Source organism: Pagrus major, chromosome 6 (assembly GCF_040436345.1).
Source record: "Pagrus major chromosome 6, Pma_NU_1.0".
Lineage (NCBI taxonomy): Eukaryota > Metazoa > Chordata > Actinopteri > Spariformes > Sparidae > Pagrus > Pagrus major.
Window position 1 is genome coordinate 23,946,355 of NC_133220.1, and position 18,557 is coordinate 23,964,911.

General features: G+C 41.1%; 1 protein-coding gene across 1 annotated transcript in view; it reads right to left on the reverse strand.

Moving 5' to 3' along the window:
- Window positions 1–3,824: 3,824 nt before the first annotated feature.
- Window positions 3,825–18,557, reverse strand: part of kif21b (kinesin family member 21B) — a 58,324-nt gene continuing 43,591 nt past the window's right edge. Inside the window, exons 28-34 of the mRNA XM_073468490.1 lie at window positions 15,278–15,414; window positions 14,162–14,342; window positions 13,691–13,855; window positions 12,919–13,036; window positions 12,660–12,830; window positions 7,041–7,240; window positions 3,825–4,028 (exon numbers count right to left, since the gene is read on the reverse strand). Coding sequence (XP_073324591.1) covers window positions 3,980–4,028; window positions 7,041–7,240; window positions 12,660–12,830; window positions 12,919–13,036; window positions 13,691–13,855; window positions 14,162–14,342; window positions 15,278–15,414 — 1,021 coding nt within the window. The 3' untranslated portion in view covers window positions 3,825–3,979. The remainder of the gene's footprint in view (window positions 4,029–7,040; window positions 7,241–12,659; window positions 12,831–12,918; window positions 13,037–13,690; window positions 13,856–14,161; window positions 14,343–15,277; window positions 15,415–18,557) is intronic.

Consider the following 18,557-nt stretch of genomic DNA (forward strand, 5'->3'; position numbering starts at 1 on the left):
TCACAGCAGTGTTCATTATCCAAAGTGCATGTAAATCCTAACTTGAAGACATTGCTCTAAGGCCAGCTGATGAGAAAGAAGTCAGTTGACCTCGACTAAATCACGTCTGGAATATTAAAAGAGGTATGACACACCTATTTACACATCATCAAGTGGTGCTGACATCGGCTGAAAAAAACGAGCCTCAGAACATACGGGGCAACTTTGGGTGGGGCAGATCCAAGGCCAGATAATAATTTAGGGCTTCTGCTCGGCTTTCAGAAATCTTCCAAGCTAGCGTCTTCTGTGAAGCCACGTTTTAACACATATTTTATTGACTGTGCTTCAGAATGCAAACAAATGGCCAAATCCTACTGAGATTTTGCAAACAAATCCGCTCAGGTGTTAAACATTAAACACAAGGAGGAATGAACTGCATTCTGAATTGCTATGTTTTGAGATGTCCAAGCAACCGATGAGGCACAACATCATGCAACCTTCAGCATATGTACACGCACGGGAGGAGAGTGCCTAAAGCTTGAGTACTACAACATCTTCTCCAGCAATAAGTCAGAGGCTGGAGAAGTAAAAGAAAAACAGAGATAAAGGTTGTCTTAGCATTGTTATCACATAAACACACCTTAAGGTGGTAAGCAGGGTCAGTTTGGCTAATTAGCACAGAAAAATACATAGTGTACAGTGTAGGGCCCAGTGGGGTCTGACTCGAGGTCGAAGTGTATAACCCACAATATTATGGAGGTTAATTTCCCTACTGACCACATTTTGTACCGCTCACGCCAGTTTTAAAGTCAAACTGCTATACAATTACCATACTTTATACATATTTTAAAACAATAATGGTCAAAAATCAGTGCATATCTTCTCAGAGTTGCGAGACTTTCAGCTTTGGCCAGATTGGGAAGATGTCATTTAAGATGTGTACGTTTTGTACAGAAAAGCACAGTACATAGATAATAAGTAAAGGGAATCTAATGCAAAAGCAAAACATGGAAATGGCTCTTTTACAAAAAAAGGGATGGCACACTGATAGTACCTTTTTTTAAGTAAAATAAAAATCTCTCAAACAAGGCATTTGGTCGATTCAAAAAGCTACCTAAACTCACAGGGTCAAGTAATCACTAAAGTATGACTAACATTATCCTTCACTCTTTACCTGAGTTTCTAAGCATTACAAATATCAAAAACCAAGAACGCTTCAACAAATCAACCCCGTCCACACATTTGCATTCACTACACCTCCCCAACATAAAACCACAACCCATATCATTGCTTTTGGAGAAGTGTAAGCAGCTTCAAACTTGTGTTGGTGGCACATACTCCCTCTTACAGGAGAAATTGCAGAGACTATGTTGAAAATATTTACTAACTTCAACACCACTGACTGCTGTTTCATGATCTAAGCTTCTTTTGATTTAACTACATGTTTCTGGGTCTTTCATAAGGAAAAGTGCACAGAAGAAACAAAGTATTCTTTTATCAACAGAAGCAATGACGTTTCAGAACTTAAAGGGTAACTCCACCAATCTGACACGTTAAAGTGTGTTTACAGATCTTGAGGGGTACTACTAGATATGTGAAAGAAGTAGTATAAAGCCTTTTGTGGCTCCAGAGGAAACTGCATGTGATCTTATAAATCGCCTCCAGTGATGTCACTCACAATGCTGAGTTGCACTGTGGGTAATGTAGGCGCCAGGTTTTGAAAACTACGAGGAATGCGTGGAATAAAAAGGCGATATCTCTGGTTCTGCATCTCTGATGTGTTGCTTTTAAACTGTCCATGAGTCCAGTGATGTCACTTAGTGGCTAAGTTGCATTGTGGGTAATGTAGGCATTAGGTTTTGAAAAGCAGTTCACTTGTCTAACATTTCACACATTCTTCTCAGTTTGGTGTCTACATTACCCACAATGCAACTCAGCCACTGATCACTGGAGGAAATTCATCAGATTACATGCAGCTTCCTCTGGAGCCACCAAACGTTTTATACTACTTTTTTCACATATGCACAAGTACTCCTCCAGACACAGGCTCCTCCTTTTACACTTTAATGTGTAAAATTGGTGGAGTTACCCTTTAACACCAAAAGTCAACTGTGATATTGTGATACAAACAGACATGAATTGGGTTTTTATCAAGCGGTAAGACTTTTACACAAAAAAAAAAACTTTATAAATCAAAGGTGATTAAAAAATCATCCATATTCAGAAGAAAAAGAAAATTGAACTGACTTTTAAGACTTGTGTTATTACTGTTTGCCTATAGGTGTGTGTATGTATGTGCATATACGTGTGTGTCAGTGGAGTGCTGCAGTGCTGAATTTGTTTCATTAAAGACACACTAAATCAACACAGTGAGGGATGCCAAGACCTATCAGGCAAGATGGATAACCGCAACATCCGCTGAAATCGTGTGTTTGTGTGAGTCCACAGTTTGTGCATATGTGTGTGTGTTGCCCACACGCATAATCTGCCACATAAACAGATTTGTACATCAGTGCACTGGTACAGGAAGTTTCTTCCTGCCTTTAAATGTAGCAGCAAATAGTGGGTGGAAGAAAATTGGGATTTTTAATAAGAAATCCCTCTCAGTTATGACCTACTTTCATCCAAGTAATCTCGCCTGAAAGCAACCGGTCAAGCTGCGAGACCTCTAATTAAAAACGGCTTCCCAGAGAAGTTCAGTAGCGGGGAAGGAGGTGGACTCTTCGGTGGGTAAGGCTGGTCAGTCTGACACAGTTGCTAACCTTAAAGATCAGAATGAAGCTGAAAGCAGGCGGGGGTACACTGGCAGGGCTCTTATTACCGTTCATGTAGGGAATATATGGCGGGTATGGGCCACATACTGGAGGATGGTCGAGATAATGATCTGGCACTTTGGCCTCAATGGAATACCCGACTCACAAACGTCTGAGTAGTGTGTTGTGTTTTCATTGTGATGCAGGGGTGTTTCTTATTTTCACCCCTGTTAGCACTTTACAGAGCAGATAATACAATCCAGTCAGAATCCTCTGGGGGCCAGTGCTACCTTTGTTGTGCTACTGGACGTGTGCTCTCCTGTTTGCAAGGTCAGCAGCGAGACAGTCTGATAGCCGGAGGGCCACAGAGGACACATCCACACAGATATGAAGAGCCAGCATCAAATAAAAGACTTGAAAAATGTCGAGCACCAGGTGTTTTGTACGCAGAGACCCGTAAAATGTTCCCTCCCACCTCACGCCGAAGTCCAAAACAACTGAGGTAGGAAAAATAATAAATTAGTAAAAGTCATAAAAAAAAAAAAATGAACACGACTTGTGGAACGCAATTAAGTTTCAGTGATATACTGAGAGAGAGTTGAACTTAAAGTGTTGGAGGGCGTTTCCGGAGTTAAAAGTGATGATGTTTTGTGTAATTTTCCATTGATGTCAAACATCAATTATCTATTGATCATCCACCATTATTAACACAAACAATGACCCTCCGTTGTGTTCAGTATCTTGAATGGAGAAACAGAGGTCCCAGACTTTGGATAAGATCCCTCTGGGACTCAAAATTCAGCCCACGTCTTGACCTTCTGACATGAATACACACATCTTTGAGCAAATTCATCTCTTGCTGTTCAACAAGGATTCTCAAACCTTGGTGATCAAACAGAAGGACACTTTTTCTTTTGTGGTCATTTTCTTGTCAGGAGAAAAATTCTTCCGCCTGGTGTATCTACGGCCGGAAAGAAATCTTGTAGCATCACACCTGAATGGCACTTTCAAATAGGCAGTAAAAAAAAAAAAACAAACAAACATCTGAAAGGCAAATAGTTTGTTGCCTTTGAATACACGACGCCTCAGCTTTGTCAATTTGCACCTTGACAAAAAGTTAAAAAAAACACGTTGATTGCCTTGGAAACTGTGTTTTCAGCGTCACATCTCATTACTAGAAGAGAGCGGGTCACAGATCAGCGGCTGAAGTAGCCAGAAGATGGTCGACAAAGGATCCAATTCGGTTGTCACCTCTTCCTCCACACCTTTGACGTCCAGATCTTAACCGTCTTGTCGCTGGAGAGACAGAGAGAGAGAGACGATGAGCAAAGGAAAACAAGGAGAACGCAACAAAGGGAGAAAATAACAGAACATCAATCACGCAGTCTTCCCTTTCAAAACAACCCATTGTACATCAGACACAACACAAAGAGATTGACTTCAAAGTGCGCTTCACACACACTTGCCCACACACACTTCATTAGAGATCCTTCTCCACGGTGCCAGTAGGAATAAAACACCTAATGCGCCCTTTCAGAAAAGTGAAGAAATAAGTACATGTATGATTCATAACAACAAGTAAATATCTTCAACTTCCCCGCAATTCTTCTCCCAACAGACCAGACAATTTAATTTGAATTTTCTTGCACATTTCCACAGTGATAGTCGTAACAGCTTGTCAATAAGTCGGTCAATTAGGCAATCCCCAGGAGAGCGTCGCATGTCGTCAGTAACACTGGCTAAAGTAGTTAGCTGTGCACTTTGTTGTTAGGAGATACTAACTGTCAATAGAGTTGATTCTATCAACACATTAGATGCTGAACGGGTTTGATAAATAGTTTGAATTTTTGAGATATTTGCTTCCGTGGCTTAGATGAGAAGATTGATACCATTCTGTCTGTAAGATAATTATGACGCTATAGACAACTGGCAGCTAGCTTAGCTTAGCATAAAGATTGGAATAAACTAGCTAGCCTGGCTCTGACCAAAGCTAACAAAATCAACCTGCCAGCACCTCTAAACCTCACTTAGACCATTTTTATTCCAAAAGTGCTACGCTAAGCTAGTGCTTTTAGCTTAGCAGCTACAGTGAAGATTTATGCTTAAAAAAGATGTAAATGAAGTTTTTACAATTCAATTTGGGATCTCTGCCTTCTGGAGACTTGGGTTATGCCAGACGAACTTTAAGGAGCTATCTTATTATTTATTTATTTTTCCTGTTGTTTTTTTATTTGGAGCCCCCCTCCATGCTTTTTTCAGTTGCTCTGTAGAATTCTGCAACGCTGTTTTGCTGTGAAGCTCCAGAAATGTTTTGTGAACTTTGTTAAGCTAACCATTTACTGGCTGTAGCCTTATATTGAATGGACAGATATGAGAGTGTGATCGATCATCTCATCTTACTCTTGGTGAGAAAGCAAGTAAGCACATTTCTAATAAAGTACAGCAACAGGCTTTAACAGACAAATTTCATCAGCACAAAAGTTTTTCTAAGCAAAACTATGAGTCACTTGTTCAGTCAGTGAGAAGCTGTTTGTCTTAGTGCAGGCAGTGGTCTGCTAACGAACCAGCAAGCATTATAAAAGTTTACAAAATAGAAGTTAAACTGAGCTAAACTGAGCAGAATGCGTAAAAACAAAACAACAAAAAACGAATGACAAAATAATCGGAGAAAAAAAATGACGGAGGATGGAAACGGGAGCAAACAGAACCACCCAAGTGAAGAAATACAAAAGAAGGGGAAAAGAAACTCAGCTGGGAAAAGAAGGTGGAGATTAGTTAAAAGAGTACCAGAGGAAGGGAGGGTTGGTGAGCGGAGAGGAGGCAATCATGGGAGGCTGGTGGCTCGGCCCTTGATGGCCAGGACCCGCCGGGGAAGACACGGGGTCAGGCCTGGCACATAGCTCCACAACTTCACCCTGCAGTCACTGGGGTCAACACAGGGGAGGGAGGAGCAGAGGAGGAGGAGGAGGAAGGTGACGGTGAAGAACAAGAGGAGAGGAGGAGTGGGTCGGCAGAGTTTGAGAGACCAAAGATTCGTCCACGGAAAAGACAGCAAGAGATGATGAAGATTAAAGAAGTGATGGACCGAGAGAGTAAGAAGAGGAAGAAGAGGAAGAAGAAAGTTAGTCGACTTAAGCTGAAAACCCACCAGGTCAAGAGAAGTAAGGGCACACACACATACCCACTCAGACACACACACAGTAAATACGCATAATCCCCGTCTGATGCAACTATGAGCTCAGAAAAACAGGATGTAGTTTGACCCTCTCTGAGCAGCACACACCTGGAGATGAATGCTTGAGATGAAGCCAGCATGAGTCATGATCCAGTGTTTCACTCAGAAAAAGCTAAGATATTTGTTAAAGGGCAAACCGTTTTTCTCCGTCTGTACGAGTTAAAAAAAACTAAAATATAAACATTATATTCTAAACCCGTCCAACTGCCTTTGTGGTAAGGCTTTTTCTATTGTTCCATGAAAAGTACAAAGCAAAAAATACGTGACTTCATATCCCAATACTTTATATCACACTTAGCTTTAAGCCAGGAGCAAACAGTGTGTTTGTATTTTCAGCAGTGGATAAACACATTTGGGGCCCTAGTGAGTTTTTTACAGCAGTTTATGAGATAAATAAACACACAATAATGAAAATGATGTGGGAAAGTGTAATATGATCATCACTGCTGTGTTTGTAATAGTTTAATAGTTTGGACAATAATTGAGCTGTGAGGACTACGATGTGTGAGGCAGGCGATAAATGTTAGCAGGATCAACTTGGTTTTTAATTGACAAAAATAAAAATGTAATGTTTAATCCTTAAAAGCTTGTGTATGATTCAGTTCAGAGCTGATGGTGCTTTATTCTACAAACTCTTTCATAACTGTAATTTATTGTGAATAAATAATAAATGAATAAATCCTCAAAGTAAACGGCATAAAAAAATGTTTTTGCTCCCATTTTTCATGATTTGCACATTTTTAGAGTCTCCTTTTATGGTGACGAGCCCAAAAGACACCTGTAAAACAATTATGCTGATAATTAGCAGTTTGATAAGGCACACCTGTCAGGTGGTTTGCTTATCTTGGCAAAGTGCTCACTAACACGGCTTTAAACAAGTCTGTGAGCAAAATCTGAGAAAAATCATCGTGTGCACAGTCTTTGATCTTTTACTTGAACTCGATAAAAACAAAAGCGTTGCGTTCATATTTTTGCTCACAGTCGTTGTGTCCTAAAGAAATTAGCTTATAAATGAACAGCATTTTATGGAGACTTCTATCTACACAGAGAGAAAAAAGGATGTATTTTTTTACCTGGACGCAGTGAAGATCTGTCTCGAGTTGGTACATATGGCGTTAATAGGGCTGTCGTGACCTCTGACCTCTCCTATTGGGGTGAAGTTGTCTACGTTCCACACCTTGAGCATGCCGCCCCGACAGGCGCTCAGCAGCATGGGTCGACCTGGGACGTACGCCAGAGCACACACCCAGTCCTTGTGGGCGTTGGGGATTTGCTGCAGAGTGAAGGCAGAGAGAGAATCTTACAGATATTATACCTCATGAGCGAACGTGAGTCATCTCGTTATTGCCTTCTAAAAACAGCAGCAGAAAAATATAAATGTGGGATTCATTTTCAATGGGTATAAATCATCTTCAGTATATATTTCTTGAATGGAAAATGCACAATGTTGCTAGGCAACACGCAAGTGCAATTGAGGCTTGAGGTTCACTAACGCTGTATTTCCACTGGATACTGTAGTTATTCTAAGCTCGTGTGTCTGTGCTGGGTATTTTACAACAGCTTCAAACATGATTCATGAACTAAGAACGGATTCATCGGTCTTATGATCATTAAGATGATCACACTGACATGAGACTATATCATAGAACAGCAGAGAAAAAGCCAACAAAAGCTTAAAAAAAATGTAGCCTGTCATAAAAGTTTGTAGGAAGTCCTCATTTCAAATTACAGAGCGCTGATGAAAACATCTGACAAACAGATTCTGAACTGACATTAGACTTAATGAGAAAATGGAGAACAGAGTGAACCGTGGCTATGATGGTGCAGCCCTGCAGAGGTGAGACGTCAAACACAATCCATTCAAATATTTGCAGTGGCTTAAATTACAGAACAAATATATGAAAAGCCATTTACAGGAGGCTTTACCAAACTTTTTTTTTAATACTCTGTTTATCTCAACCAGCCGGGCTGCAGATTAATTCAGCGCCATACAGAAGAACACATGCAGATGGAGATAACTTTTATTACGTTATCTATTTTTATCCTGTTGCGTTTTATTTGCTTCTGTCAGTAATTGATATTTTCACGTTGCATTTTGAGATTAGCTCTCAATCAAAATAACACGGCTAATTAAGCTCCTCTCCGTTAGTGTTTCCACCAGGTATCTCACATTATTTGTCTGCAGATATCTTTCTGTAAGTTTTCTCTGCAGTGCAGTTTGCAGTTACTTGGCTGTTTTCTTCTAGTTTTTATAGTCAGCAAGCCAAAAAACAAAAAATAAATAAAAAATAAAACCACTGTTGTTCTCTTCAGCTTTCGAAAGAAAAAAAAAATCTGTATTATTTTACTGAGGACGATTTCATCTTGACACCACGCGCCGAGTAAGTGCTTCCTGCTGAACAACAGTCCTATCCAAGAGTGATTTCAATACTGTGACATTATCCAAATGGCTATAATTTACTACGTACCACTTAATCTGGTGCTAATATCACATTGTGTTGTATAAGCAAAGGTGTGTATTTTTACAAATGGTAAGACTCAGAAGCTCCCAAGAACATTGAGAGTATAATTTAAGGCCACACATTCTCCTGCTGGCACTCTCCATTCAGAAACAGAAACAGTAAAATGTCTGGTTGCAACATACAGCCAACACTAAAGACAGCAGGTGGAATGAACCCTTGGATTCATACTGCTTACACATAAGTCTTATCTACTGCATCAGCATCATACATAGGATCTGATGGGCCAGGAGGACATTTTCCATCATTTGCATTATTTAATTAACCATTTGGTCGTAAATGTGTGCTACTGCAGTCTTAAATGTCATCTTGCTGGCAGGAGTGACAGCCGGCAAAGTCCTCAGCTGCTGCTACATCTCGATGGTCTGAAGGTTCATGTTTATAGAAATGTCCTTTGGCAGAAAACTGATGCTTTTAGCTGCTATGTGTGTTTGTGTGTCCTTCCTGTTTGCCTTTCGTTTCACATCATGGATAATGTCTGTTTTGTCCATTCTGTGTTTGAACTTAACAAGTAAGTTGGCACAAAAGACAAAAACATATTTGAGGTAATGCAGAAGCAGTGACTCTATTGCACACCAGAGAGAGCTGACAAGTTTATTGTTCTGTTGTAATTAATTATTTTATGTAAAACATTTTGTTTACGTAAAAAAATAACATCTGTCAATACACTTTTATTTTAACTCTCTGATACAGATAATTTGTTCATCTTTTAACACTATCTCCCTTAAGACAAAATTAAAATATTTTGTTTTAGAGGCGACTTGGTCTGGTGGTATTTTCAGCATTATAAGAATATTATAGGCACACTACAGGCAGCAGTGTGCCTCTATGATCCGCTCATTCTCCTGCGACTACACGTTGCTACTTGATCTTGATCATGAAGGTGACACTAGAATATAAAGGCTACAATATAGTGTATTACTGAATATTTAAAGAATATCGTTTAGAGAATATTATAGATCCAAGATGACAGTGACAGATGCGCAGGACTGAGAGGAAAAAGACGCGATTACAAAGCCGCCTGCTGCTTCAGCACCACGGACAGCGTCATTGATTTATCAATACACAGCACACTTGACTGATATTTCAGAGCCAGGATCGAAGCCATAGACTTGAACTTAAAACTTAAACCTCGGTCAGATAAAGGATCAATAAGTCAGGCAGGCCTGCTTCTATCAGTTTTTATTATCATTATTACAACTTATGTATTGTGCTCATGCCTGTAATATGTACTTTGGGTTGTCTTTGGGTATAAAACATGCTCTTGCCTTGCTCTGCCTCGCCTAGACTAACATATTTTATTATATAAACCCCTCTGCCCCTGCGTTCTCTCTGCTACTAGTGCTTAGAGAAGGGGGATGGCTGATTACAATTTATTCCCCAAAACTACATAGTGCACCTTTAAATAGGTTTGACATATAGCGTCATTTCTGTATAATCTATTTGGAGCCCCCTCCATGCTAACAGTTTGACAACTCCGTAATTCCTGGGGTCAGCAGAGGTTTGTTATTTTTAGTTGGGAACTGTGGGCCAGAAAAGGTTGAGAAATCCTTCCTCAACACAAAAGCAAAATGGAGGAAATCTTGGGAGAAAGACAGAGACCCCCCTCCCATCCACGGATAGTTGGAGGTGCAATTAAAGGTGTAGATGTGAAAGAGCTATTACAAAAAAACAAAGAGAACATTCTCACATACATGTCATCTACAGCACTATCTGAAACAACTTTACACCCATGGGTAAAAACGTGTTAATGCTTTCCAACACCTCGGAGCAACACCACACTGCAGCAACAGTTGCATAAGCACGTAGTCATGCAAGTAAAACGCACAAACTGTTTTTGGAAGGTACATTAAAATGTTTATCAAGCAACTGGGATCACTAAACTACAGTGTTGAGAAAACAAACTGCCTCACATAATCTCCCAAGAAACACACCATGGCGTTTGCATTTTAACAACAGAGGGGTCATAGCAGAACAGCTCGCAGCAGAAATCCTGGAGGAGTTTCAGAGTCTCCTGTAATATATTCTATTATACCCCGAGCCACAATTTGATCCTATTACATAATTAGACAGAGACTACTGAGTTAGAGAGGCTGTAAAACGGATTGTGTTGGCTGCTTCACAAATGAGGTTAAGGTCAGATGCCGCAGACCACAGCGCTGAGTTGATCTAACTCAGCCTTTGAAGGGAAATAATAATGTCTAATGTTCCTGTTTTCTCTGTCTGGATAAACAAAGGCAAAACAGAACTTACGCAAACAAGTTGAGGAAGTGCTGCTTTATATGCATATTACAGTGTGTGCAAATGAGTAAGCCGCATCCACCCACGAAGTGCATTATTATGCATTATTAACATATGCAGGCAGCAGAGGATGCACAAGAGACACCGCAGGAGTCAACGCGCACACACACACACACACACACACACACACACACACACACACACACTCTGACTTTCCTCTGTGGTACCTGTGGCTGAGATGCGTTTTGGCACCCTGATGTTGACACAGTGCTTTCCTGCTACATTACACCTGACGACTCCGTGTTGACTTTCTCCACAGAGTGAACACTCTGGGTAAAGGAAGACATAAAGGGAGCTGTCCACCAGCTGAACGCTCAACTGGCAGCACAGCTTTTCTCTGTCACCACCAGGCCAGTGGCAGATAACAAGTAAAGTATGCTCTCTAGCAGTGCTGGACGGGCAGAAAGAGTGTGACTCTACAAAGAAGACGATGCACTGCTACACAGACTTGTTCAAGACCTCTAGTCCACATAAACCAAAGTAGGCAGTCATGAAAGAAAATCTTAGTTCAGTCCTCTGGTTCAACCAGTAGTTATTTCTATTCTCTATTATATTTTCTATTCTCTTTGATTAATCATTTAAACAGTAAGAGAGGTGCCTTTAAGGTCTAAGACCCCAAGGAGACATCTTCTAATTGCTTGTTCTTTCCACCACACAGTTATTGAAATAAGAGAAAAAGAAAACAGAATTAAAGCAGCACAACCTCACATCTAAGAAGCTGAAACCAGCAATTGCTTGACATTTTTACCCGAGTTAGTGACTCTAATGATGGCAAAGTCAGTGTGTCAGTCCACTTTGGTCTAGACTCAAATATTTCACTAACTATCGGATGGCTTGCCAAGAAATCTAGAGACATTCATGGTTTCCAGAGGATGAAGTCTAGACCTTTGCTCTGGTGCCACCCAGAGGTTCACCTCGCAAGGCAGCAGGATTTGCAAGATCACACGATCATGTGATTTTCGCAAAAATCCATCTTGCCAGGCTTCAAGCTGTGTGCTTGTGTCCAACCACACAGGGGTTGAACCATCAGAGTTAATTGAGAAACTACTGGCAGCTACATGAGTGGTTTAGGTGTTACCACCAGCGAGAGAAGCGATAGTTAGTTTGAAAACAACAGACCTGGAGAGCCCATTTAATTGAACGAAGGGCCAAGAATGTAACTGAAGGCTCCACTCCCAACTGGCTCCTGTAGGAGTCTGACTAACCAACTGGCTCTGCTGGTGGCAGCACTCTCCTACTGTTGATCTGATCTGACGGTTCTGTCCAATCACATGTTAATTATGCAGGTGCCTGCCTTCTCCAAACAGTTTCTAGGCTGCAGACCCTAAATCTAAAGCTGCTTGATAAATTCCCAAAACAATGATTGATTATCAATATTCTCCACACTAAAAACAGTGCAGCTGTCGTCCATTACATGTGGCATCCTCACTGACAGGAATCAGTTTCCAACAATAATCTCCCAGAGTCTGTTCACACTGTTGTAGCACTCTATCTATCCGTACATCATGTGGAAAGAACAGCTTTGCTCACAGGATGATGAGGGTCAAGAGATCACAAATTAATAGCCTCAGAAAACGATGACATCATTTCAACCTGAGGGCTCGAAGCACTGACACATAGTTAGGGCTTTAAACTTTGATGTACAAACTCTACATTCACATGAATATGAAATCATTCTGCTTCCTGCTTAATTCAACCCTGCTGACCTCACATACAGTGTAGCAATATGCAACACACACGCAGCTTTAATTTTGAATTAGCCTCAGGGAGTGACAGTATGTTTTCAGCATGGTAAGAGACCATCACACACACACACACACACACACACACACACACACACACACACACACACACACACACACACACACCAACCTGAATGAGCTCCTGCTGCTCCAGATCCCATTTTTTGATGCCGTTGTCTCTCGACCCGCTGAACAGCACATCTCCTTGTACAGCCAAGCACTCAATGCCGTCATAATGGGGCGGCTCAAAGTTATGAGCTGGACCTACGTTACCCATGGTTCCCTCTGCCACGTCAAACACCTGAGAAGAGAACAGCGAGCACGAGACTGTTAAGTATGTGTCTGCATGTGTGACACTCAGGTATGGTTTAAATATGTGTGCGTGTTACCTTGACATAATGGTCTTTGGAGCCTGTAATTACTTGGTCTTTGCCCAGCAAAGACTGTCCCACTGTCAGACACATGACGGAGCCGATGTGGCCTGTCAGCCTCCCCATACCTTGCATCCTACACACACATGAATACAGACACACACACACACAGGTGGAGAAGAAAAGGAGGTAAGGCAAAGACCTGTGAAATTCATTACTTTACTTACAAGAATTTGATTTCTAAGGTGCCAGTCTCATTGAACAAAATCACTTTCCCTCTCAAGGGTGAGGTAAAACTGCGAGACACAGCGATGCCATGGGCAGAGATGATGCTGACGAAATGTTTAATGCATTCATATTTTATTTCTGCATCATTAAGTGGGTCTGAGCCCCTCAGCGTAAACTGTCTGGTCCAATCTGTTACTCAACTCCCTCCGGAAGCAGAAAAACTGAGGAGAAGACGGCACTACCACAGGATTTCAGAAATTGGTACCTTGTGGAAAACTCACTCACATAGAAAACTCTTATCACCAGTTCCTGAACTTTCCTTTTGACAGTCCTTTTAATCTCTTCAGTCAGATGTTAATCATCTCTTTGGTTGATTAACACCTGAGAAGTGAATATATACATCCACATCCATTTTTAGAAGATTTTAAGGTAAAGAAACTATCTGCATGAATGAATCAATGAATGTGGGGATGACTGGGCATATAAATCAGTGATGGAAGTGATGAATGCATAGGCATATGAATGACTGAAAACATAAATGGATGAGCAGTTCAGAATGTACCTGTTGAGGTCCCACATGCGAACGGTGTTTCCAGCAGCAGCGTAGAGCACAGATCCTGACGGGTTGATGGCTATCTGGTTGATCTGACACTCGCCCTGCGCAAAGGTTATTGTGCGGGTGGTGGTTCCAGCGCACACATCACCCGAAAGCACCTGCCCTGATGAACTGTGGGAGAAAGAGAAGCCAAACAGTATTAGAGAAATAGAAATAAAGTAAAAGGGGGGCTTAAGAAGAAGAAACAAATAGGAGCGGTAGAGACAGAGACGGTGTGAATTTAACATTCCCTCTAGATGGATTTCAAATCGGATTTTCCCCTCATATCATTTGTCACTTTTCTGCAACATGAAACACATCGCTGAACAGAAAAATCACACCCTTAATCACTTCTATCAAATAACTCCCCAGCTACATTTTTTTTAGTTTAACAGCTGCAAACTGCCTCATGTGGCTTGTTGCAGGAGGGAAACTTACGTAAGGGTGCGGATACACTTGGCGGAGTCGCGGATGTCCCACACCTTGATGTAGGAGGTGGAGACGGAAAAGACCAGACAGGAGGAAGGACAATATTTAACCGACACCACGTTGTTGGGGTGGCCTTTGAGGGTGACGATCTCCTGACCTGTTACCAGGTTCCACATCTTACAGGTACGATCTGGAGGAGGGAAGAAGAGCAGCTCACATGTGTGCAAATTGTATTCCATTGAATGGAATATATTATTCTTTTCTTGATTTTATTTTTTGTTTAGAACTAGCTTAGTTTAAATTTTTGTTGCCAGGACTAGGTGAACATGAAGTCTTTATGTTGGGTTAAAAAAAGCCATGAAGTAGATGGAAAAAGGTTAACCTGGCTCTCTCCAAAGATTAAAACATTTGTTCAACTACATCTCTGAAGTTCACCAATTGATACGTTGCATCTCGCTTTTATAATCCCCCATATCCATCTGTTAAATATGTAGCTGTAGCCAGCAGTCAGGTAGCTTAGCTTAGCATAAAAACTATAAATTGTTTAACATTTTTGGAGAATACACGTATTCACTTTCTTGCAGATAGATACAAAGATGGATACTACTCTCACACCTGTGTGATAAATTATTAAGCTACAGTTAGAAGCCAGTTAGCTTAGCTTAGCATTAAGAGAGAAAACAGGAGGGAGCAGTGAACAAAATCTGTCTGGCATACCCTCTTATTAACACACATTATCTTGTTTATTTAGTCGGCACAAAAAAACCCAAACAGGCTCGCAGTTACCCCTGCTTACAGTCTTTATGCTAAGCTTGGCTAATCACCTCCCGCTACTAGCTTCATACATAACCCACAGACATGATAGTGGTATCAATCTACTCATCTCTATCTTGAAAAGAGAAAAAATGTATTTATATACCAAAGCGTTGAACTAATCTTTAGGTAGTGTAATTGTTTTGAGATGACAAGTTTTAAGTCGTCTTGTTACTGGCTACAACGTGATCAGGATCCATTTAAAAGAGCTTTAACAATCACATATTTAATGCTACATATACATTGAGTTAAGGGTTATGTGAAATACCCTGTTTAAGAAGGAGCCTACAGTATAGTCACTGGTATGTGTACCTTTAGATCCAGTGAAAAGCAGCTCATCTGTAGCATCCACACACAGGACTGGCTTCGAATGGCCCTCGGCTACAGAAACACACTGCAAGGGCGCCGTCCGACCCCCTTTCACACCCCCGATGGGATTGATCACACCCCTAAGGATACGGTAACACACGCATACAGTGTCAACTGGACATACACACATAAAATCCTTGAGGCTGATTTCTTTCCAGGTAACTACAGATGTATGCACTGTACGCACAGATTGATCACAAACATGCACACAAACACAAATGTCTTTTCCATTACAGAGACAATACAAATCCATACAAACCTCCCTGGATACATAAAGATGATGTACTCCCCTAAAAAAAGAACTAGACACACACATAACTTCCTGTTGGTTTTCTGAGCCCACCTGCTCCATCTCTCTGGCCTGCCTCCACACCCCGTCCTGCTTTTCTTTTGTTGTAGAACAGCCCAATTAAGGCACTACAACAGTAAGAGCTGCTTTCCTTTTCAACTTGTGTTTCTGTCCCCCCACCCCCATCTCTCTCTCTCACACACACATACCCACATATGCACAAACACACAGCCTCTTATATTATGTGCACTCAATGTCTCTAGCTGAACCTCTGCCCCCCTCACCCTCCCAATCTATGTCCCACTGACAGGCCGGAGTCCCACAGTGCCTGGAGAGCAGTCAGCAGAGTGAGACAGAGCAGGCAGAGGGTGAGAAGAAGAGGGAAGGACTGTGGGAAAATTGGCCCCTGGTGGGCTTCCTAATAGCACCAGTGGTGGTGAGTGTGTATGTGTGAGAGAAAGTGAGGTAGAGAGCAAAACAGTGAGAGGGAGAGCCAGAGGAGGGAAAAGAGAATCCGTGATTACACACAAAACTCAGGACTCTGCACAGAGTGAGCAAAAGAAGGGTGTGTGCTTGAAACATGTCAAAGATGGCAACATGCCTCTCTACTGTCCAAGCGTGAAAACACACACAAATACACACGTCAAATCAAAAATATAAACACTAAACCATACTTTCTGTGTATCTTTTTCTTGCAGTGCATAAAAATGCCAACAAAAATCGAAAACTGTCAATCATCAGCCAGTGAAAAAAGATTGCATGCACGTCTTGCCAAGTCTCATGGAAACACAAAAAGAGAACCGACTTGCACAGAATAAGCTCAAAACAATTGGTAACATCAGCCACAGCCTGCAACACCGACTACACAGCAGCCTGCAACTCAAAAATAAACCACAGCACAACGTCCTGAGGCGTCATCATCACCACATGCAGCATCCATTCTCAGCCAGTCAGGTGGGAGCTGACTCGAGGTTCAGCAGCTCCACGGCCAATCGCCTTTTGGGGCCCGGGGGGAAAGGGTATGTGGTACATATGTATGCGGGGAGAGGTGTAACAAGTCGATAATGTAGTCGGATTATCAGCTTGTGCTCCTCTGCAGAGGTGCAAAACCTGACCGTGATGGTGAGTGAACAGAGTGAATACAGACAATCTGTCCTGCCCTCTTTTTAGTCAATCCCATTTTGAAAAGACTGATGATAGAAAACAGATTCTTTGATAAAAAGAGGAAACCTTACATGTGACCGTTCTCTTAATATAATTTTTTCAACTATTGCAGAAGGGAGGGGAAGGAAGGAGCGTTTTCATGTGAATGAACCTTATCACTCTGAAGGCTATCATGTTGCATGAGGAGGATCTTTGGTCAGTTAATCATGATGTTGTTCTGGTGTTAATGCCATGACATATATTTAAGTAGATTTTTTTCCCCTTATCACATTACATGAACCTCTAGACTTACAGTCATGAGCTGCTTTGTTTACCTGCTTGAAAACCATTATGTTGCATTATTCTGAGTACCTTCTGTACCATGTCTCTGCTGTTTTTCTCTATAAAGGACAGGCCGCACAATCCTGCTTAATGCAGCACCCCATTTCTTACAGCGCAGCGCTGGTCCAAATGGCAGAAAGTGTTCCCATTCTATCAGCGCCTGTGGAAGATATCATAGTGTGCTGTGTTATTCGCTATGTAAGGGCTGCTAATGGATGTTGCAGGGCCAAGGACCATGAGACCAGCAGACTAATGAAAATATGGAGGGAGAGCAGTGTGTGCTCTCTGCAGTACAGAAAAACAGACACAAGAGCCATGGTGAGAGATGCATCCATCTGTATATGTCTGTGTGTGATAAAGACACAGGAATAGAAAGTATTGATCAGAAAGAATTCTATGATAAAGTTTGAAGTTTTGGGAAATATGCTTATTCACTTTCTTTGCCGAAAGGTCGATGAAAATGAATACCTCTTTCATATCTGTCCCCAAGGAGCCACTGTGGAAAGAGCCACGTAACCCTCCATAAAAAACACTATTTGTTTTCTTTCGAAAGAGCATGCTAGCTGTGTCTGTGTTGCCACTCTGTGCTAAGATAAGCTACGCTGCCGCATATCTTAAAGACAGATATAAGAGTGACGACCAATTTTCTTTTCAATCATATGAATCTCTAACCCTCTAAAGATGTTGCAGCCTTTACTGGAAATTAATGTATTAATATATATATATATTAAAGGAAACACATTATACTCATTTTCTGGTTCATAATTATATTTTGGGTTACTACTATAATAGGTTTACATGCTTTAATGCTCAAAAAAACGCATCTGTTTCTCATACTGTCCATTGCTGCAGCTGTCTGAGATGCTGACGTTGGCAGGCTTTTGGGCTTTTTAACTTTCAACACATTTTACATGCACAAGAACCTATATAACTTACTGAAGGATAGGTCAAAATTATAAAACAAAATAGGTCTCCTTTAATATTTATAGCACATGGCTACGTGTTTTTACATAATTTGTGAGTATTTTCATTAGAAAAATAATATTCTGAGATATATTGCAATTGGAATGTGATTTTATTTTTTTATGAACTGATGAACTGAACTAAAATGACTTGACTTTTCCTGGGGTCTGTTCTGTTCATCTGGAGAATATTAATTTTTAAGACTTGGGCATCTCTGTAGCACCACAATACTTCATTTATAATAGTATGTTCTGACACATTTTCCTTCTTTTGTGCAGCGATTTGGATACCCCACTGGCAATGTTTTTTCTTCCATGATATTTTTATTCATTGTTCAGCGCCAATATTCATATTTCCTTCTTTTTTTGCAGCCTGTAGAAAAGTGGTAAGGTTCATCCAGATCTTGTGTGCAAGCAACACCACAAAGAAACACAACAAGGGGAAAGGCCGCCGGGTCAGGGAAGCCACGTGTGGTTATAACATGCA